This window comes from Prionailurus viverrinus, chromosome B3 (assembly GCF_022837055.1).
Source record: "Prionailurus viverrinus isolate Anna chromosome B3, UM_Priviv_1.0, whole genome shotgun sequence".
Lineage (NCBI taxonomy): Eukaryota > Metazoa > Chordata > Mammalia > Carnivora > Felidae > Prionailurus > Prionailurus viverrinus.
In genome coordinates this window covers 60,074,170-60,097,200 of record NC_062566.1, presented here as the reverse complement: position 1 = coordinate 60,097,200, position 23,031 = coordinate 60,074,170, and the positions used below count along the sequence as shown (strand labels likewise).

The window sequence follows — 23,031 nt, the reverse complement described above, 5'->3', positions numbered from 1 at the left end:
TAAAGAAGAGGAGAACAGTTAGAACTTTTAGAATCCTTGTGTGTTGTTACATCAGTCATATCCTTGTTTGGGTTATAAAAAAGCAAAAATTTCTAATAATCAATTATGGTTAACCTTTGAACAACATGGTTTCAATGGTGGACCACTATATGTGGATTTTTTTACAATACAGTACCATAAATGTATTTCCTCTTCCTTATGATTTGCTTGGTAACATTTTCTGTCCTTTATTTTATTTTATTCTAAGAATATAGTGTATAATACATATAACATACAGAGTATGTGTTGATCAACTATTTATGTTATTGGTAATGCCTCCGGTCAACAATAGACTATTAGTAGTTAAATGTTGGGGGGAGTCAAAAGTTACATGTAGATTTTCAACTACATTGTGGGGGGTGAACTGGGGTTGGTGTCCCTCACCCCTGCAATGTTCAAGGACAGTGTTCGATTGTATTTGGTTATTAGAAATTTTCTCTTTTTTATATGTAGACTCTATTTTTTTCTGTGGCAAAAACCCCTTCTTAAAACTGTTCTTAACTCTTTATCTGGTTTCATAATTGAGAATTGGTAGAGACCACAGCTCCATCTATCCCTTTGCATGTTTTGCCAGTTTGTTAAGATTATTAACTCTAAGGCTTGCAGGTTTTATTTTATTATTTTTTTTTAAGTTTATTTATTTCTTTTGAGAGGCAGACAGAGAGAGAGAGAGAGAGAAAGAGAGAGAGAGAGAGAGAGCGAGCATGAGTGGGAGAGGGGAAGAGAGAGAAAATCCCAGGCAGGCTCCACGCTGTCAGTGCAGAGCCCAGCGTGTGGCTTGACCTCATAAACCATGAGATCGTGACCTGAGCCGAAATCAAAGAGTTGGTTGCTTAACCACCTGAGCCACCCAGACACCCCTAAAGCATGCAGGTGTTAAAGGGAAGAAGAATGTATTTACATGTAAGACTGGCCTCTGCTTAATTAAGCAAAAATAAATCACTTTAAAGCCTATTTCTTCCCTATAACGAAATTATAATTAAGACTTGATTTGTTTTTCTAATTAAGAAGGAAAATTTTCTCTACAAATAGAAATTACTTTCTATATAACATAACTGAATCAAAATATATTAGCATTGTGATTTGTATATTTTGAAGATGGCATTTTGGTAGAAAAATTCAGAAGAAATGAATGAATTATGAGACTGACCATAGGCAAGAGCATGGAAATGCTTAGTACAAGTTTGTACTGATAACGTATGAAGTTGTAAATAAATCATTCATTCAGCTATTTTAAAAGATTAGAGATTGGTACAGTCAGTGATTTCCAGTTCAGAAAAACTTCCACAGAATAGTAGCAGTCATTTTATCTTTATTACAAGAATCTAAAATTCATTCTAGATCAGTATTTTGAAGTCCTTGGATGGCTCAGTCAGTTAAGCGTCTGACTCTGGCTCAGGTCATGATGTCGTGGTTCACAAGTTCAAGCCCCACGTCGGGTTTTGTGCTGACAGCTCAGAACCTGGAGTCTGCTTCGCGGATTCTGTGTCTTCCTTCTCTCTCTGCCCATCTCCCACTGGTTCTCTCTCTCTCTCTCTCTCTCTCTCTCTCAAATAATTAAAACATTAAAAAAATTAGATCAGTATTCTCAGTATTGGCTGCACATTTGAATCATCTGGGACCCTTTGAAAAATAGAATAACTGGTCCCCACTCGAGACCACTTGAATCATTCTGTCTAGAGAGGGGAGGCGAGGCATTTTTTTAAAGTTCCTATCCATTTCAAATGTGATGAGGAATTGTGAAATTATTATATTATGAATTGAGAGGGGGGGAAAAAGATTCCAAGATTCTCTAGCAGTGGTTGTGGTTCTGAAACCACTGCAAGAAACTTTGAAATAAAAATACTTGATACCCTATGCCTCATCCCCCAGATTCTGACATTATTGGTTTGGAAATATATTGTACCACCAGTATATTTTGTAAATTTTTTCCAGTTGATTCTGATATTTAGTGTTCAAGAACCAGTACTTTAAAAAGATAACCGATTATCCATGGCTGCTGGAATTTATGATTTACTTTTTTTTTAACTAAGCTTTTTGTTTTAATTCCAGTATAGTTAACATACAACGTTATATTATTTTCAGGTGTACAATATAGTGACTCAGCAATTCTGTACATTACTCAGTGCTCATCATAAGTGTACTCTTTAATCCCCATCACCTATTTGGCTCATTCCCCCATCCAACTCCCCTGTGTTAACCATCAGTTTGTTCTTTATAGTTAAGGGTCTGATTCTTGGTTTCTCTCCCTCTTTTTCTTTTAATTTTTTTTAATGTTTATTTTCGAGAGAGAGAGAGAGACAGAGCGTGAGTCGGGGAGGGGCAGAGAGAGAGGGAGACACAGAATCTGAAGCAGGCTCCAGGCTCCAAGCATCAGCATAGAATCTGATGCAGGGCTTAACCCCATGAACCGTGAGATCATGACCTGAGCAGGAGTCGGATGCTTAACAGACTAAGCCACCCAAGCGCTCCTGTCTCTCTGTTTTCTTTCCTTTGCTCATTTGTTTTGTTTCTTAAATTTGACATATGAGTGAAATCATACGGTATTTGTCATTCTCTGACTGACTGATTTTGCTTAGCATTATATACACTCTGGCTCCATCCATGTTGTTGCAAATGGCAAGATTTCGTTCTTTGTGGCTGAGTAATATTCCGTTATGTATACGTACCACCTCTTCTTTATCCATTCATCTATTGGCGGACAGGCATGTGGGATGCTTACATAATTTGGCCATTGTAAATAATGCTGCAGTAAACACAGGGCTGCATGTGTCCCTTCGAATTACTGTTTTTGTACATTTTGTATAAATACCTCGTAGTGTGGTTATTAGATCATAAAGTAGTTCTATTTTTCATTTTTTTGAGAACTTCCAAACTGTTTTCCACAGTGACTGTACCAGTTTGCATTCCCTAAATTATTGTTACTTTTGAGCCTGTACTCATGTCTCCATAAAAGCATATTTCTTTCCCTAGGATCAAATAAATTGGGTTTCATGTTTTAAAAGACAGTTTAAAAATGTGGAGGAGCTTACAAACTTCTTGCCAAGTGGCATAGACTACTCAGTCTGTCTCATTATTTTTGAACATTTTTAAAGGTATACTGAGGGTTAGCATTATTGCCAGCCACTGTGTAGACTTTCAGCAATCTCATTAAATTTTTCTTACTTAGCCTTCCATGACAATAAGAATAAACTATGCAGTCCTTTCCAAAGGACAGATTTCTCCTCATCTCCATGCTAGCTGTGTCTCACAAGGTAGCATAAACTCGGAATACTTTGTTAAGATCTCATTCTTTATGAATTTATTAAAACTAAAGGCACTCTTTGAACACCGTGAAAATTTACACAGAGACACTGGTTTACAAAGATCAATAGCAACAATTGGCCATTGGCTGTCTATAGTGGTTTATGGCTTATTTGTTTTCTTTCTTAATGAAAGCAACTAAAATCCTCATTTTGGATATTAATTACTGTTTTCTGGTTAAGAGTATTTAGAAAATTGAATCAAACATATGTGGGTATCATCTAAACACTAGAGGAGTGTATTCCATATATACTGCCTATCATTTTGAGCACTTAAGAAAAATCAGGTGTAGGACTTGATACAGATAGTACGCTTTCACAGAAAATAGCACTTGAGTAAATAACTGGAAATAATACCTGTAGAAGAGGTAAACAATCCCTCATTCTCTGTTCTCCTAACAAAGGGGCTGGTATCAGTGGCCAACATCTGACTCGTTGCCAGGAAGCCCAGAGTGATCTCTGATCAGTTCTACACTATTATAATGATTTAATTAATTAGTCAATAATACTAAATCCTAAGACAAAAACTCTTTGCTTAATTAACTTCTCCCTGTTTTCTTAGGATGCCCAACATTTAAAAATGAAGCTGAAGGAGTAGAAGATGACTTACAAGTAAGTAGTTTGCTTTGAGAAGAATTTTTTTTAATGTTTTTCTTTATTTTGAGAGAGAGTGAGAGCATCTGCACACTGAGTGGGGGAGGGGCCGAGAGAGAGACAGAAGAGAGAATCCCAAGAAAGCTCTACACTGTCCATGTGGAGCACAACGTGGGGCTTGAACCCACGAACCGTGAGATTATGACCTGAGCCGAAATCGTAAGTTGGACACTTAACTGACTGAGCCACCTAGGCGCCCCAAAAGGAATTTCTGAACATAAAGGATATGGAGGAAGTCACTAACTTTAATAAATGAACAACTTACATTAATTTGTAAGAAAATTTCTAAGACACTCTTTTGTCACCAAGTACAGAGAAACAGAAACAATATGATGTCTGGGAGAGAGAGAGAGAGAGAGAGAGAGAGAGAGAGAGAGAGAGAGTGTGTGTGTGTGTGTGTGTGTGTGTGTGTGTGTGTGTATGCATGTATTATAGAAAGTTTGTTTTTATTCACTTTCCTTTGGTTGATTTGGTGGTGGTGGTGGCTGGTTTTTTTGGTTTGTCTTTAAAGGAATTGGCTCAGTGATTGTGGGGACTGGCAAGTCATAAATGCACAGACAGGCATGCATGGCAATTCTTACACACTTTGACGTTTCAATTTTGGGTTGGAAGGCATTCTCATGTCAGACTTCCTTCATCTTTGCAGTGACCAATCTCAGTCTTTAAGTCTTTTTGTAATGAGACCTGTCTGCTTTATGGAGGATAATTTCCTTTACTCAGAATATACTGATTTAAATGTTAGTCACATCTGAAAATACCTTCACAACATTTAGACTGGTTTGACCAACAGCTTGGCACTATAGCTTCGCCAAGTTGACAGATAAAATTAACCATCACATATAGGCAAGGTACTTACATAAAGAATTCACAGAAAAGGAGTTACAAATTGTTAATGAGCATATATGAACAGTGGTAATCAGCAGGTAGAAATTGACACTCTCCCATACTGTGTCTGTCTGTGAGATTGACCAAATTGATGCCTTGCTGGAGAAAATTTAGATTGGTTGATTCTTTGTAGAAGGCGGTTTGGTAATATGTATTAAAAAGCCTTAAAAACAGAAACATGAATGCCTGTTGATCTAGTGAACCAATTTCCAGTGATTTATACTAAGGAATAGAGATACACAAAGATTTTTTTATACACAGATCTTGGGGTGTATTTAAAGTATTAATAAAAAATAAGCTATTTAAATAGGAGAATCTGAATTAATAAAAAGTATATCTTTGTCATGCAACCATTAAATATTATTTATTAATTTGCTTACAATATATTGATTAATAAAAACACAAAAATTATATGGTTTCACTACTCACTAAAATGTTAAATGTTTTGTTACTTTTGGATTGTGGGATTCTGAGCTATATGGCTTCCTTTTTAGTACTTTTCCATATTTTTCAAGTTTGATACAATAGATATGAATACTTCACAACAACGTTAGAACAGTAAACCCAAATTTGTATGTATATCTTGTATTAATAATCATTCATATTACTGTAAAAATAGTTGTGACCTAAAGACATTGCAAAATGTTTTATGTGCATTTATAGTAAGAAAATAAAAATGTTTTTATTTTGGAAATTTTGAGAAATATAGCAAAATATAGAGGAAAAAACATAAATATGCTACCATCCACATTAGCTACCATACATTTGTCATATAGACTGGGATTTTTTCCATACACATAAATGTGTATTCACATGTGTTAATTGTCATATCATTATACTATAGTCTTTTTTTGTCACTTAAATATTTGATAATATTTTCTGTGTCCTTAAGTACTTCTACAAGTTTATAATTTTTAATGTTTTTATTTTTATGTAATTTGTTTTTGGTAGATGTATCGTCATTACCGATCCCCCTGTTGTACATTTTAGAGTTCTTTTGTGTGTTTAAATATATGAATCTGTTTATTTTATTGATGGTTATTTATTATTTTAAAAACACAGTGAGTTGCAGTTAGATATAAGAAATACGTATTAAGATGAAAATAATAGTTTTTACTTAAGTGTTTTAACAAAGTTCCATTTTGTTCTGGTATCAATCAAAATATGGGGCTGCAAATAGAGAAACATTTTCTGGATTGCCTCCTATGATGAAAGTAAATTTGGTTAAAATTCAATTTCAAAAAAGTAGATTTTCACATACCAACACTGTCCATTACATAATGGCTGTTATTGTAGTATTCTTTTTTTTTTTTTTTAAGTTTATTTGTTTATTTTGAGAGAGGGGGAGAGAGAGAATCCCAACTAGGCTCCACACTGTTAGCACAGAGCCTGACGCAAGCTTGATCTCACAAACTGTGAGATCATGACCTGAGCTGAAACCAAGAGTCAGACGGTTAACTGAGCCACCCAGGTACCTGTTAATATTCTTCTGATTTGGTTTCACTTCATTTCTGTATATAGCTTTATGTAAATGAAAAACTGCTACAGGACATAATTGTTTGCACTACTTTGTGCAAACAGTCAGTGTGTTTGGTAAAAACTATTGTTTTCATACTCTTATTTGCTATTAGTACTATAAACGTCAGGGCTTTGGTATGGAGTAAAAAATGGGAAAGATACGAATGAGAAATAATAAATTTATCATTGAAGCGGACAAAATAGTAAAAAGTTATAAATAGGAGGAGGCTTGGGGCGCCTGGGTGTCTCAGTTGGTTAAGCGTCCGACTTCGGCTCAGGTCATGATTTCACAGTTTGTGAGTTTGAGTCCCGCGTCTGGCTCTGTGCTGACAACTCAGAGCCTGGAGCCTGCTTCAGATTCTGTCTTCTCTCTCTGCCCCTCCTCTGCATGCTCTGTCTGTCTCTCTCTCAGTAATAAATAAATATTAAAAAAAGTGTTTAGAAAAAGGAATAGGAGGAGGCTGGTAAAGAAAATTACTATATGACAAAAAGCAGCAAGAGTAGTTCTTCTGTTAGCTCCTTGGGATCTCTACTTTGTAGTCACGTATCTCCAGTGCTCTCAATCCAACATGTTACATACACACCCTAAAAGAGTTATTCATATTTTAACTTTGTTAGACATTAACACACTTGCTTGATTTTTATTTTCATAATAAAATAGAAAACATGCAATGTCACTAGAGACTGTAGTAATAGGCTTCCACTTAAATGTAATTTTACTAGGAGCAATTTTTGTATCGTTTTAATTTTTTTCTTTTAATTTTCTTTAAAGTGTATTTACTTATTTTGAGAGAGAGAGAGAGAGTGCAGGAGGGTCGGAGAGAGGGGGAGACAGAATCCCAAGCAGTCTCTTCACTGTCAGCCCAGAGCCCAATGTAGGGCTTGAACCCGCAAACCCTGAGATTATGACCTGAGCTGAAACCAAGAGCCAGACACTCAACTGACTGAGCCACCCAGGTGCCCCTCAAGTTTTAATTCTTGATTTTACTTACTGTGGTATTTTAAAAACAGATTCTTAAATTCTTTTCCCTTTGATGGAATCTAATTCTCCTCCTCCAGAGCATCCTTTATACTTAGTTGTTTGTTAACAAAGGAACTATGGTAGGGATGCCTGGGGGGCTCAGTCAGTTAAGACTTCAGCTCAGGTCATGATCTCATGGTTCGTGGGTTGGAGCCCTGCATTGGTCTCTGTGCTGACAGCTCAAAGCCTGGAACCTGCTTCAGATACTGTGTCTCCTTCTCTCTCTGCCCCTCGCGTGCGCTCGCTCTCTCTCTCTCTCTCTCTCTCTCTGTCTCTCAAAAATAAATAAACGTTAAAAAAAAAAAAAAAACTATGGTAGAAATCACGTAAGGCGTGACTTCCAAGGCAGCTTCTTTCCGGTTTTCTTGGTTTATCTGTACTAGAAAATGACAATTGTCATGTCATGAGGACACTCAGCAACTCAGTGGAGATGCCCACGTGGTGAGGAACTGAAGTCTTGTGATAGTAACAATATTAGTGAGCCATCTAGGAAGCAGGTCATTTACCGCCTAGACAGGCCTTTAGAAGACTATAACTTGACTGTAACTTCATTGGAGACTGTGAACTAGAACCTGTTAAGTTAACAATTAAACTGTTTCTGAATTCCTGACTTACAGAAACTATAAAATTAATGTTAAGTGTTAATTGAAGCCTCGAACTTTGGAAATAATTTTTTACTATTACAGATTTAGGTACCCCCAAATGGGGTGCTGCCATAGCAAATACTTTAAAATGTGGGATAGACTGAACTTGGTCAGTAGATGGAAGCTTAATGTCAGGTGTTTGAAGAGACTGCCAGTGAAGGCTTAAATGAAAATAAAATCATATTAGAAACTGGAAGAAAGGGTATCTTTGTTATACAGTGGCAGACAGTTTAGCAAACTGTCACCTTCAGTAATGTGGGTCCTTTAGAAAATATATCTAATGAGCTAGGTGACACAGCTAAGGAGATTTTTAAGCAAAAGTTTAAAACTGTTGCTTGGTTTCTTCTTTCTGCTTATGGTAAAACAGGAGAGAAGAGAAGAAAGGGCTCCTAAACAATATGGAGCCAGGACCCGATGGTTTGAAATTCTCATCCTCTCAGTATGTCCCACTGTGCTGAGATTGGGAAATGGCATCCAGGCAAAGGTCAAATCCAGGGCACTCTCAGAATAGCTTTGTCTAAAGATGATGAAGCTAAGTGTGTGACATACAGTCCTCTGTTAAGATCTCAGACATATCTAAGGTATGCCTCCAAGAACTTTTCAATCAAAGTCATAGGGCTAATTAAACAGATTAAGGATGTCCCTTAGTAGGAATTTATAGTAGAGAAGAGTTTATCTCAGATTTGTGAATGCTCATTTTTGTCAAATGTGTGAACCCCAATAAGAATTCCAAGAGACCCACGGTATTTTCCTTTTTTTTTTTTAATGTTTAAATGTTTAAATGTTTTTGAGAGAGAGGGCAAATGAAGGAGGGACAGAGAGAGAGAGAGAGAGAGAGAGAGAGAGAGAGAGAGAGGGAGGGAGATAGAGAATTTGCAGCAGGCTCCACACTGTCAGCGCAGAGCCCTATGCAGGGCTCGAACTCACGAACTGTGAGATTATGACCTGAGCCCGAAGTTGGACACTTAATCTACTGAGCCACCTAGACATCCCCACAGTGTTTTGTTTTGTTTTGTTTTGTTTTGTTTTCTTTTCTTTTCTTTTCTTTTCTTTTCTTTTCTTTTCTTTTCTTTTCTTTTCTTTTCTTTTCTTTAACGTTTTATTTATTTTTTGAGGGAGCGTGAGTGTGGGAGAAGTAGAGGGCGAGGGGGACAGACCACCCGAAGCAGGCTCTGTGCTGACAGCAGAGAGCACAATTCAGGGCTGGAACTCAGGAACTGTGAGATCATGACCCAAGCCGAAGTCAGACACTCCCCCCAACTTAGCCACCCAAGTGCCCCCCTCTCACAGTGTTTTCAAAGGCGTTAATTTGGCAGAAGTATCACCAACTTGGATTGAAGAGTAGCTCTTTAGATCCAAAGATTCTACTGGTAGGAAGCAGGTGAAAACAACTATACACATGTGTGTGAATATGGGCTACTTTTCATAAAATGGAAGGGTGACTCAGAAAAGAGAGCCCAAATCTCCAAGGCCAGAGCCAAGAACTATGGAGAATTATTTCTAGATCCTAAATTCTTTTCAAGCAACTTGGAAGATGTGTCTACTTTGATTTCAGAATTACTTTGGATCAGTTGACTCCATTGTTGTTCCCATATTTTGAAATTTTGTGTTACAGCAGTTTTCCTCTGCCTGTCCTGCCATTGTATTTTGTGTATGTGTGGGGCAGATAATTTGTCTTTTTAGTTCACAGGTCTTCACACTGGGAGAAATTGTACTCAAAGGATTGTGCTTAAGGAACTGTCCCCAAGAAGTTTCATCTGTACATGGATCTATTTAGATCACAACATCCTGGATGTGAAGTTGTTGCTCTAAAGGGATGAGACTTTTGGGGGAGTCTTGGGAGGGGGTGAGTGTATTTTGCATATGTGGAAAAATGTTAATTATTTGTCCAAAGAGTGGTGAACAGTAGTGATCATAAAATATGTCCACAAATTATTTCATAGTCCTCTCTTCACTCGAGTCTAATTGCCCTCTCTTGAGTGTCACTGTATGTAGTGACTTACTTCTAACAAATAGTATGTGAAGGAAGTGAGGTTAGGTCGTGAGATTTGTGACTTCCATCTTGCTCTTTCTCTTGATCATTCAGTCTGGGAGAAGCTTGGTAATGTGCAAAGACGCTTAAGCAGTTCTGAAAAGAGATGAGACCTTGTTTCAGCAGCCAGCATGGAAATGGGTCAATCTTGGAAGAAAGTTTTCTAGCCCTAAACAAGCCTTCAGATAACTGCAGCCATGGCTATTACCTTTACTGCAACCTAATGAAGGACTGTGAGCCACAACCACTCAGCTAAAGTGCTTCAAAATTTCTCACTCACAGAAACTGAGATAATAAATGCTGGTCTTTAAAGCCGCTGCTTTGTGGTCATTATGCAGGAATAGCTAACCAAATACACAAGCAGAACAAAAGCTAACATTTGTACTCCTGTTCCTTTAATCTTAATCGTCACCCCTCTCAGTTTTTTAGATGGTGTCTAGGTTAGGCTAAATTCCATCTTTCATTAATAGAAGAATGTGTTGTAATCTTAGTTTTATATAACCTTTTATAACTAAGAGTATGTTCAGGTAGGAAAAAAGTCCTCTTTATTACTTTAAAAAATTCTGACCTGATTATGTAACACATTAACCTTAATTATATCAATAAAGGGATGGTGGACTGAGATGCTAACAAACATGTGAGATAAATTTTTCTGACCTTCCTGTTTGAAAATGTTTAAAGAGAATTGATATCCAGAATTAAAACTGCTGAAGAAAACTCTTAAATTTACCCTAGTACCATTTATTTCATGATATGCCAAAGTTTTTATGTGTCATTCTTATTTTGGAGTATATTGGAGGTTATAAAGTATTTTAATTTATTTAACCATTTTATCAGGAGTAAAGTACATCATTGTTTTGTAATTCACCTGTGGGCTTGGCATAACTAAACATTGTAAAATTATTTTGAATACAAATTGCGATTTATAGTAGTAGCTATGTCAGGTTTACTTTATTGGTGATTATTTGCAAAGACAACTAAAATGGTTATTTATTTATTTTATTTTTGAGAGGGGTGGGGAATGAGAATGTGAGCAGGGGAGGTGCAGGGAGAGAGAGGGGGGGACAGAGGATCCAAAGCAGGGTCTGTGCTGTCAGCACAGAGCCCATTGCGGAGCTCAAACTCACGAACCGTGAGATCATGACCTGAAGCTAAAGTCGGCTGCTCAACTGACTGAGCCACCCAGGTGCTCCACTAAAATGGTTTTTAAAGAGTTACTCATTATCTAAATTTTTTTAACCCAGAGGGGGTAATGATTGTGTTTTATTTAGGTTATCAGTGTCTTCAAAGGCATTAAATAACAGAGTGGAAATTCTCTCCATTTCAAGTATTTATTAATTTATTCAACAATTATTTGTGCACCTTTTCTGTTGTAACTATACTAGACATTTGGTTATTTGCTGGTGGCTGCCTTTCTGCTTTCAACAATTTAGTGTCTTTATTAGGCATCATAAATCAGAAAGATGTCTACCTTTTTATTTCATACCCATCTTTGAAGGGTTTTATGACACACCATCATTTGGATTTAAAATCACACCTTGCTCATCTTTAATCCTTCATGTTTTAGTGCAGAGCTGATCATGTACATAGCTGTTACCAACAAGGATTTTTAAAGAAAAATCTTGAAAGTTAGGATTTTTAACCAAAGCTGTGATAAGATATGAATGTTGTATTCATTGGTTTCTTTCTTTGACTGTTTCAGTGAGCCAGTTAGGTTTGTTTTATGTTTGTTGTTGTTGTTGTCGTTGTTGTTTTTAATGCTGGCTCATATTTGTTATAAGATCATTTTTACAGTGTTTCTCCAACCAAAGAACAGCTCTTACTGTTGAGATGTGCTAGATTGGTAAGAAAACTCCTAAAACTCACCTCAACAGGCTTGTGGTTCTAAGAGGAAAAGATCTCAGATTTCATGCTTTTGGGAAGAAGAAAGATGACACTGACACCTAATTGATCTGAAGTGAAAGTTGTCTTATTTTTTCTTTTGGCCACTGAGAAATACTTGACTTACTTTGTTTTAGAATTTGATAGTGGTTTCTAGCCACAATGATTTAATATAATTTTGTTACAGCAGGGGGGATATGAATTGTTCGTGTACTAATTTTCAAAGGTGATAACATTTTAATAAGACTTTATATCTAAGAACCAAGTTAATGGATAGGCATTATTTAGCTGGCAAATGGATGTTATATTATTGTGACCATTACCATCCTACATTAAATACTATCTCATAGTTAAGTTCCCAAAGCCTTAATATATTTCAGGTTGAGTTTTATTTGTTATTTAACAAGGGAGCAAAAAACTGTATAACCTTTGTGCATGTTTTGTTATTTACATTTTTTCTTGACTCTTAGACTAATACATCTTCATGTAGACGATTTAGATAGATAGAAAATTATAAAGAAGAAATCAGGGATCATTTAATTCCTACCCAGAGATAACTGCAATTAATATTTCGGGTACTTCTGCCTTGGTTTTTCTTTGTTCTTTCATATTGTATTCAGATATATACTACTTTTTTAAAGTGCCATAGGACCCCGTCTCTTCTCCAGTTTGTGTGTGTGCGTGTGTGTGCGTGTGCGTGTGTGTGTGTGTGTGTGTGCGCGTGCGTGTGTGTGTGTGTGTATTTTAAAGATTTTAAAGTAATCTCTGTGCCCAGCATGGGGCTTGAACCCACACTCTGAGATAAGAGTCACATGCTCTACCAACTGAGCCAGGCAACCTTTGATTCTGTTTTGAAAGGACTTTTGTTTGTGCTGGTGATGATAGCAATGGTGGTAGTTGGAATTTAAGTAGTATAAATCCTAAAATTTGAACCCACACGCAGTCTGACTTCAGAGTTTTTACATTTAGCCATTATAATCATACAACTGTGTTAAACAATTTATTTAACCATGTTTTATTGAACATTTACTTTATTCTCCACAGCCTCTTACATTAATTTTTGTTAATATTTCTGAGTGTGACCTTAGGATAAGATCCTAGAAGTAGATTTACCAGTTAAAGAATTGTATAAAAGATTTATATAGTTACCAGAAACTATATAACTGCTGCCTAATAACTCAAAATCAGATTTACAGACAATAAACAATTCCTGAAAACCTAACACCACATTTAAGTCAAACTAACTAAATTAGAAAAATAGTTTAGTTTGTGTGTTGATTAATCTAAGGCAAAGGACTTATTTTCTTTTTGCTGTTTTTTCTTGGTACATTTCTCATATTCCTTCCATATTGTTTTATCACTGATTACTGTGCTCAGATTGATTAAACAAAATTCTGTATGTGCTCTTAATGTTTTTATACAAAGCTTCTAGACAAATATAAGATTAAAGGCTCACAGGTTAGTTTGTTCTTACCCTGAAACTAATCAAAGAAACAAGAGAAATCTAATGAGTAGAATAGGAGACAATTGTCAAATCTGAAATGAATTGCTACTGGGTGCTACACCAAATTATTAATGGTGATTTTGCTGGGTTTGTGGAATTGTAATTTTTTTTCTGTGCTTCCTAAGTTTGCATAATTTGAGTCTATAATTTTAAATGCCAAAGAATTCGGTAGCGTTTTTAACTTATGCAGTGCAATAATATTTCTTTATCAAAGAACATTTAAAAATCATTCCATCATGCTAAAATAAACTAATAGTATAATTATTAAAATCTTCTCTTGTTGGATTTAACCCAGCCACACATTTTTAAACCTGTGTTTTGTGATCTACACCTACAAGAGTAAACTTCTTGAGCAATAAGTAGACTGTGTGATAACACTTTTTTTCACACCTGATTATTAGTTGGGACTCATATATATAAAAGGTTTGCAGAGCAACGCTGTTTTCTCTACTCATTTCTGCAGTAAGAAGGGACAAAGGGAAGGAGAGAAGCAAAGACTTTCTGTTTTCTCTGCAGCTGTCATCTAGCCTTATGTTCTGATAGAGAGCTACAGCTGGAATTATTTTATTGCTTTACCCAGCATCCTTTTGCCTCTATGTACAAAATTTCAATAGTAGTCTTAGGAGAAGAAAAAGCTAAACAATCTCTTAGCAACCATAGGAGAATAATTACTATACCAGCCTCTGAGAGTGAAACAGATTTCCATTGTACATTAAATACTGGCATAGGTTACTTTACAGATAACATAGTTGAGAGTATGCCAGCACGATCCTAAGAGCATTGAATGTGGGTGTGTATAAGTGCTGTAGACAATTTTTTTAAAGCTGGAAGTCATGTAAATGTATGTACAGTCTTTACACATATCATGTGTTACATTTTGTGGTCTTGTGAAAGATTTTTGGCATTTCCCACCACCTAACTTTCGAATATATGGTCCCATAGTAATTGTTACTTTTAAGGAGTTGTAATTTTGTTAAAAACATTCAAATTTGACTAAGCCTGAATATTTTTTACTCCATTCTGTCCAACTTAACAAAGCGTTTTGGTTATTATTAATTTTAATTATGGAAATAGTACAAATAGTCTGTTTGGAAAAGAACAAAATATTTTTCTTACTACATTGGCAAAGACTGGTAAGTTGATAAGGCCCAGTGTGAACAGAAACGTGAAGAAATGGTCCCTCTATCATATGCTATTGAGGGGTTCTGAAATGATACATAAGCTTGCTCTAGAAGGTAGCTTTGTAATGTAATTGGAATATATGCATATTCTTTATTCAGTAATTCTATTTAGGGAAATGAATCCTAAGGAAATAATATTACCACTGCACCAAGATGTATGTATAAAGTGGTGCATTGCAATGTATATAACAAAATGGAAGCAGTCTAAATGTCCATAATTAGAGTATTGCTTACAGGATAGATGACCCACACATATTGAACTAATTTGCAACCATTTCAGAGCACAAGGTGTGTCGTTCCATATTGACATGGTAAGAGATCTGTGGTATATTGTGAATTTAGAAAAAGTGTATCCACTGCATGGATAGACTGTCTACAATACAAATGGAACCATAATATACGTAGGATAGGAACAAATACACATGCACTAAAGTCTGGAAGGGTCTATGTCAAATAATAGGTGCTATTCCATGGGGTTGGAATTATGGGAAGAATTTTTTGCATACTTTGAACTTTTATAGTTACTAAACTTATTTTTTGGGGGGGTGAAGAGTGTTTTGTGTACGAGTTCTTGTTCTCCTTTTTTTTTTCTCCTGTTAACACATATCTACTCCCAAGAGTCTATATTAATATCATATGATCTGATTTGTGGATGTTTGCATATTACAGATTATTTATATGATACTCACTATATACAGGCATAATTGTAAGCTCTAGGGATAAGATGTAGGTAAAGTCTTCCATTACTAGCTCATGGGAGAACTATAAATAAAAGAATGCTTAGAATACAGGGTGGTAGATAGAAGTATTTTTGAGGAACTTTGGAAGGAGGGAATGATTATCTTGGGAGTGGGTCAACAAAGACTTTTAAGAGTTTATACCTGACATTATAAAGAGTTTTTCTTGTGGAAAAATTGAAATCATTGTGGGCAAAGGAAATGACATGTACAAAGAATCATAAGTGTGAAATGTCAGGTCGTGAGAAACAAGTAGATCAGTATTTCTGAAACCAAAAGATTTGAGGATGAAATAATATTAGGAGCCATGGTAAAGTAACAAACCTGTGCATTTATTTGTTAGCTTTTTTGTTCATTCTCAGAATTTCTTATTTGCAGAAAGAAAATAACTATGTAATTTTTAGCAAGACTTATCCATCATAGAAATTAAATACTATATATATATATATATATATATATATATATATATATATATATATATATATATATAGTGAAAGTTGTGATGATGCCTGGGCTTGGTGAGGATATGGAACATTGTTTCTGGGTATGTGAATTGTTAGAACCACCTTGGAAACTAGGTGGTTGGTTTTTTTTTTTAATTTTTTAAAATTTATATCCAAGTTAGTTAGCATACAGTGCAATAATGATTTCAAGAGTAGAATCCAGTGATTCATCCCCTGCATGTAACACCCAGTGCTCATCCCAACAAGTGTCCTCCTTAATACCCCTTGCCCATTTAGCCCATCCCCTCACCCAAAACTCCTCCGGCAACCCTGTTTGTTCTCTGTATTTAAGAGTCTCTTATGTTTTGTCCCCCTCCCTGTTTTTATATTATTTTTGCTTCCCTTCCCTTATGTTCATCTGTTTTGTATCTTAAATTCCACATATGAGTGAAGTCATACGATATTTGTCTTTCTCTAATTTCCCTTAGCATACTCTACTCTAGTTCCATCCATGTTGTTGTAAATGGCACGGTTTCATTCTTTTTGATTGCCGAGTAGTAATATTCCATTGTGTGTACACACACACACACACACACACACACACACACACCACATCTTCTTTATCCATTCATCAGTTGCAGGACATTTGGGCTCTTTCCATACTTTGGCTCTTGTTGATAGTGCTGCTATAAACATGGGGGTGCATGTGCTCCTTTGAAACAGCACACCTGTATCCCTTGGGTAAATGCCTAGTAGTGCAATTGCTGGGTTGTAGGGTAGTTCTATTTTTAAATTTTTGAGGAACCTGCATACTGTTTTCCAGAGTGGCTGTACCAGTTTGCATTTCCACCAGCAGTGCAAAAGAGATACTCTTTCTCTGCATCTTCACCAACATTTGTTGTTGCTTGAGATGTTAATTTTAGCCATTCTGACAGGTGTGAGGTGGTATCTCCTTGTGGTTTTGATTTGTATTTCCCTGATGATGAGTGATGTTGAGCATCTTCTCATGTGTCTGTTTGCCATCTGGATGTCTTCTTTGGAGAAGTGTCTATTCATGTCTGTTGCCCATTTTTTCCCTGGATTATTTGTTTTTTGGATGTTGAGTTTAGTAAGTTCTTTACAGATTTGGGATACAACCCTTTATTTGATATGTCATTTGCAAATATCTTCTCCCATTCCATTGGTTGCCTTTTAGTTTTGCTGATTGGGAAACTAATGTTTATTATGTAAACTAGAATGTATGTAGGTGTGTCCTGTGATCCACCATTTTCATTCCTGGGTATTTACCAGAAAAACTCTTGCACGTATATACCATGAAGCCTGTAAAAATATTCTTAGCAACATTGTTTGAAATAGCAAAAAAATTAACTGTTTCATTTTAGGCTAGTTATTTAATCTCTGAGCTTTACTTTCTTCATATGGAGTAGAGAGATAATAATGCTCTCTACTTTGAAGAATTGCTGTGAGGATTTAGATAAGCTAACTCAAAGTACTTGGGACAATATCTGATACTAAATATGTGTTAGCTACCATTGCTACACAGAAGTGAAGACTTATGAGCTATATTGCTGTACATGTCAACATGAATAGGTTTCACACACAAAAAATGAAGTCTCGTATAGCATCCTATCAGTCAAATAAAATTCAAAAGCATCTGTAACTAAATATTGTTCAGCGATGACACTTGCATGATAAAAACATCAGAGTATGAAAAGTGTTTTCCTGCTGGTGATCAAAGTAGGACATGAAAATGTGGAAAAACATGTACCACTTATTTGTTGTGTTGGTTATATTCTCTTTCTTTCTTAAGTAACAAATATACACATATTCATGTAATTATTTATATCGTGTATGTATAGTCCTTTATATAAAGTATTTCCTTTGGAAATGTCAACAGTTCAGGGTATATCCTTATGTAGTATTGATAAAATTTTTAAATATCCATCCATTCTATCAGATAAATGGGATCATGTCATACTGACAGTTCTGTACCTAGCTATTTTCATTTAGCAGTATCTTGTGAGTAATGTGTGAGACCTTTTTTATGGCTGTATAGTATTCCATATATATATATAATATAGTATTCCATATATATATATATATATATATATATATATATATATATATATATATATATATAATACTTTTTAACCAGTCCTCTGCTGATAATAACCATAGGATGTTTTCTTTTGGGTTTTTTCCCTCTTTTTTGTTTAAAAATAGTACTACCATGCTTTGTGTGTGTATCTGTATGTACAGTCACTTTCTCAAAGAATTGTATTCCCACCAGTGCTGTAACAGTATACCTCTTTCTCCATACCCTTGCCAGCATAGAGTATTTTTATCTATCTTTTCTAGTCTGTAAAAAAATTGGCATTATATTTTTATGGCTTTAATTAGGAATGAAGTTCAGTCTTTTCCTATATTTATTGCCCATTTTTCCCCTATGAAATAAAATTAAACTGTATCTTGTATGTCAGTGTTTTTTGGGAGTAGTGAGCCCATTTCTACAGATTCATGTAAATTATATTTCTTATGAAAGTGTTCCTCAGACAATGCTGATTTTCTTCCCCTCTACTCTCCAGTATGTGTAGGACCCCCCCAACAGAGCTTTGATAATTGTAAATCTTAGAAGGGTTGTGAATAGAAAAGCCAGTAGCCATACCCTTACCCACGGCTGGAAATGAGGAGATCAGTTAAAAGGCTACTGAAAAAGATAGCAAAAAAGAACATGGCTTGCATGAGAGAAAATAGATTTGAAAGATAACCAGAAGGTGAACTTGGAAAAAATTGGGAAGAGTTTTTTTTAATTGACAAAAAGATATTTTGCATGAATCCAGAAGGGTTTGGGGCAAGTGTTGAAGAATGTCTCTCAATTTGGTAGTTGAATTATTTAAATATTTTGATATTTTGATAGAATACATTTCAAAGCATTACAATTATATATCACAGACAAGGGAGAAAATATATACCTAGATTTTAAGAGTAATTTTGGTCAACATAAAAGTAAACAAGCTCTAGAAACACTGAAAAATTACTCCTGATCATACTATCAAGGAGAGGTGTTAACATTCATCTTATATGCTTTTAATCTTTTATGGTTATGATAATACCATAAACAAAGTTTTATATATTGTCTTTTTAACACTAAACATTTCCCTATATAGTGGATATTGTTTATAAGCCTAATTTCAAAATGGCCACTCAGTATTCCATTAAGTGGGCATACCATAGTTTATATAACCATTTCCTCATTTTGGGACATTAGGGTTCTTTCTCCATTTTAATGTTGAGAGTAATCTGAGATGGGGCGCCTGGGTGGCTTAGTTGGTTAAGTGTCCAACTTCGGCTTAGGTTTGTGAGTTTGAGCCCTGCGTCAGTCTCTGTGCTGACCGCTTGGAGCCTAGAGCCTTACTTCAATTCTGTCTCTTCTCTCTACCCCTCCCTCGCTCTCTCTCTGTCTCTTTCTCTCTCAAAAGTAAAATAAACATTTAAGAGTAAAAAAAGAAAAAAGACTAATTCTGAGAAAAATACTTTGCGCCTAAAGCTTCTTCCATTTAGTACTTTTTTTCTTTGCTGGATTCAAGAATTTGTCAAAATGTTGGGATGTTTTAAAAGATCTGATACATTTTACTAAAATTGCTTTTCAGAAATTATTCTTCCAGACTTTACTCCTGGGTGTGGAATCAGCAATGAATAAGAATTGCCATTTTACTTATCACCACTTTTTTTTTTAACTTTGTCAATATACATCTAAATTTATAACTTGCTGAAGGAGATATAATTAAGTAGTAGGAAAATACTGTTTAGGATTCTATGAAAATGTTTTAGTTTGTTTTTCACAATTCCTGGGTAATGTGTTTCTTGTAGATTGTAGACTCTATTTTCATACATTGAGGATTGGTGTGTGTGGGGGGGATTGTTTTTATCATATTAATTAAGCAGAAGATGCTTTAATTAGTTATTTTATTAGCCAAGATCCATTTAGGTGTGTAGTTGTAAATTCAGTGTGTGATGTGAAATATATCTAGTTAGTAGGTTGATTTCAGCTCTTTTGGTAAACATTTTTAAGTAGAACTAAATCATTTGTTACCCAAACAATAAACACATTTTTATTTATTTAATATGAAATAATCAGCACTCTTTGTAGTTCCCTTTAAGAAATAAGTGTATTCTTAATCAAAATGAAATGTGTTACTGCTTAATTTACAGAATATAAGCAGAATTAACCCAAGTCAAAAGTAAAATACTTGGGTTATATAACTATCTTATGTTTGTTCAGATACGGGTTTTTCAGTAGGCTTTATTTTATTTTACAAATCTTAAATGACTCAATTAGATTGGAATTCAGTAAAAGCATCCTGATCCAAATAGTTGTCATCATTAGAAGCAAAATTACTTAATTACTACTGATATTATTCTACTGCCTCCTCTTCCTACTACTACAATAATAATTCAAGCTTGTGTATAGTTTTTAATATATTGAGTATCTCTGGTAACCCCAAAGTTACTAATACAAATCTACCCAATTTATAATAAAATAATAATTTAGGGAAGTTAGTTGCTTACATTTTATACCTTGGTTGGATGAGACAAGTTTCCAACTTAGGCCCTTTATCTAAGCCTTCTCCCGACCCCTTTATTTTCTTCTATTCATTTTGCTTACGATTTAGGAGAATTTTTTGGATCATTTATTTTCAGAACTGCCTGGAACACGTAATAAATATATTACTTGATTTTTTTTTTTTTTTTTTTACTGTTTCCAGTTTTGATCGTGCATTTTGATAGAATGTTTGCTGGCTACTATTTAGCCAGCTCCTTTCCAATAATTAATTTAGCATTAACTGTCGTAACACATTGGAACAACTATAATGAAAGTTAGCTAAAAAGAACCATTAACTGGGTTTGGCATACTTAGTTTTAAGTGGCAGTACATTCTTATATACACACACACACACACACACACACACACACACACACACACATATATACATGTATATATGTATATACATGTATATGTGTGTGTGTATATATATATGTATATACATGTATATATGTGTGTGTGTATATATATACATATATATCTATCTATATAGATATAGTGTGTGTGTGTATCTGTGTGTATTTAATACGTATTTATTTTTGAGAGAGACAGAGGATCTGTCAACTCAGAGCTCAATGTGGGACTCAAACTCAGCTGAAGTTGGACACTTAACCAAATGAGCCACCCAGGTGCCCTTCAAATACATTTTTAAAAGTTTACTTGCTTACTCCCTGATAAAAGAATAGCTTTTAGTTTTCAGAACACTTTCACATATATTATCTCACTAAATCCTTGACAATCCATATGATAAAATAGCAGAAGTATTAGAAGTATTTGGTAATTGAGAAAACGAAGTTCCATAGACATTAAATGTCACAAGGCTACTTTGTTCCAGAGTAAGGACTAGAATGTGCATTTATAAACTAAAATATCATAGATATTTTATGAATTTTACTGCCTAATTTTAGAGCACTAAATTTTTAAATCTTTTTTTTTTAGAAAAATCTTTTAAAGGTTTATACCTTTAAGATTATTAGCCCTATAGTGATTACTCTGAATTGTTTTAGATTAACCCAATGAAAGTGTTTCTGTCATTTTTATTTGGCTGTCACAATCTTTTCAAATAATTATACAATAACAGGGAAAGTAATGGCAAATAGTTGTCTCATTTCTTTAAAAAAGAAACAAATTATTTTTTCTAAAATTTTAAAAGCCTGTTATTATAGACTCTCATTGAGCATATCCCCTACCTAAGTCTCATGTGCATGATTTGAGTCTTTGTAGATAATCAGCAAGTTCGGGCTAATTAATTCTTTCATTCATTCAATAAGGTCATGGGATGTTGTTTTCTTTTGATCCGCTGTATCATACATCACAGTATAGTCCTTGGTACATGCTTTTTTCACTTGCAAAATAACACTTTTATTGATTTGTATCTTCACTGTAACAATTTCTTAATTTTCTTTGTATGTTTATTACTTATTAAAAGCTTTGTTTTAATTGATATTCTCTCTCTCTCTCTCTCTCTCTCTCTCTCTCTCTCTCTCTCTCTCATGGCATAGTTAGGCTTCTAGGTCTTCCTAAGTTATTTTCTATAAGAAATCATTGTTTTAGTTAGGGGAATTGCCATTTATAGTGATGGTGGTGGTACGTAAGATTTTCTAAATACTTGCTAGAGTGAAAATTTCTTAGTTTGTTTTTCATATTTTGGCAACTAATGAATTTGGGGGATTATTTCCCATTAGGCAACTGAAGAGGATACTTCCAGTTCTCTAGTGAAAGATCATCTTTTCCAGCAAGAGACAGTTGTTACCAGTGAGCCTTATAGAATCTCAAGACCTTCTGCCTTTGAAGGTCTGGATGCCAGAAGAGTCTACTTACAAAGTCAAGCCAGTCAGGTGAGACCATTAAATATTTTTCAGTGTGTTATCCGTATGTATAGAAATTGGATATACTAGAGAAGGACTTTAAGACCAGGTGCCTTTACCAGACAAAATAAACAACAGAAATCTAGGCAAATATGATTTAATTGAACCATAAATTTTACTACATTTTTTGATGACAAAGTTGAAAAGGAAAAATGTGTTAGTTACATTTTCATTATCTGAAGGAAAAGGCATTTTATCCTCTTGGGAAGCATATGTTTCCCTATCATTACTCTACATAGAACTTCTCAGATGAGAGATACTACGAAAAATAGTCCTGAGCAAACATACCTGTGGCAAATACACTGATGAGTTTCATAGAGTTATTTCTTGTAGCTTAACCTCAGATACTAATAATGTACTCCTAAATCAACTCAGAGAAAAGTGTTTCCTTTGGGTACTCCGTATACATTCTTCTAATTGTTCCAGCTTGATCTGAAAATGAAACCTTAGTTATAGGATAGAACCCTATTTTTATGCCACTCACAAATGTTATTAAATCTGTCAGAAGACCATTCTTGACCCCATTTTTTTTAGTGATATGAACAGATGCTTTCATTCTTAAATAAGCATTTCTAACTATTTCTCTCTGGACTCCTGTGGCTTAAACTATACCCATTATATGTGTACAAAATTAAAAGCCAATCAAAGTGATTTTTTTTTTATGTTTTAAAATATTTATTCTTCTTGATAGCTGTTTATAAGATGTATTAGTAACCAGT

General features: G+C 34.8%; 1 protein-coding gene across 2 annotated transcripts in view; it reads left to right on the top strand.

Annotated features, from left to right (window-relative positions):
- SPRED1 (sprouty related EVH1 domain containing 1) overlaps positions 1-23,031 on the top strand; it is a 140,650-nt gene that overhangs the window by 96,761 nt on the left and 20,858 nt on the right. For both annotated transcript variants that reach the window (XM_047863735.1, XM_047863734.1), the window contains exons 4-5: positions 3,904-3,953; positions 22,130-22,282. In XM_047863735.1, the coding sequence (XP_047719691.1) occupies positions 3,904-3,953; positions 22,130-22,282 (203 nt within the window). The remainder of the gene's footprint in view (positions 1-3,903; positions 3,954-22,129; positions 22,283-23,031) is intronic.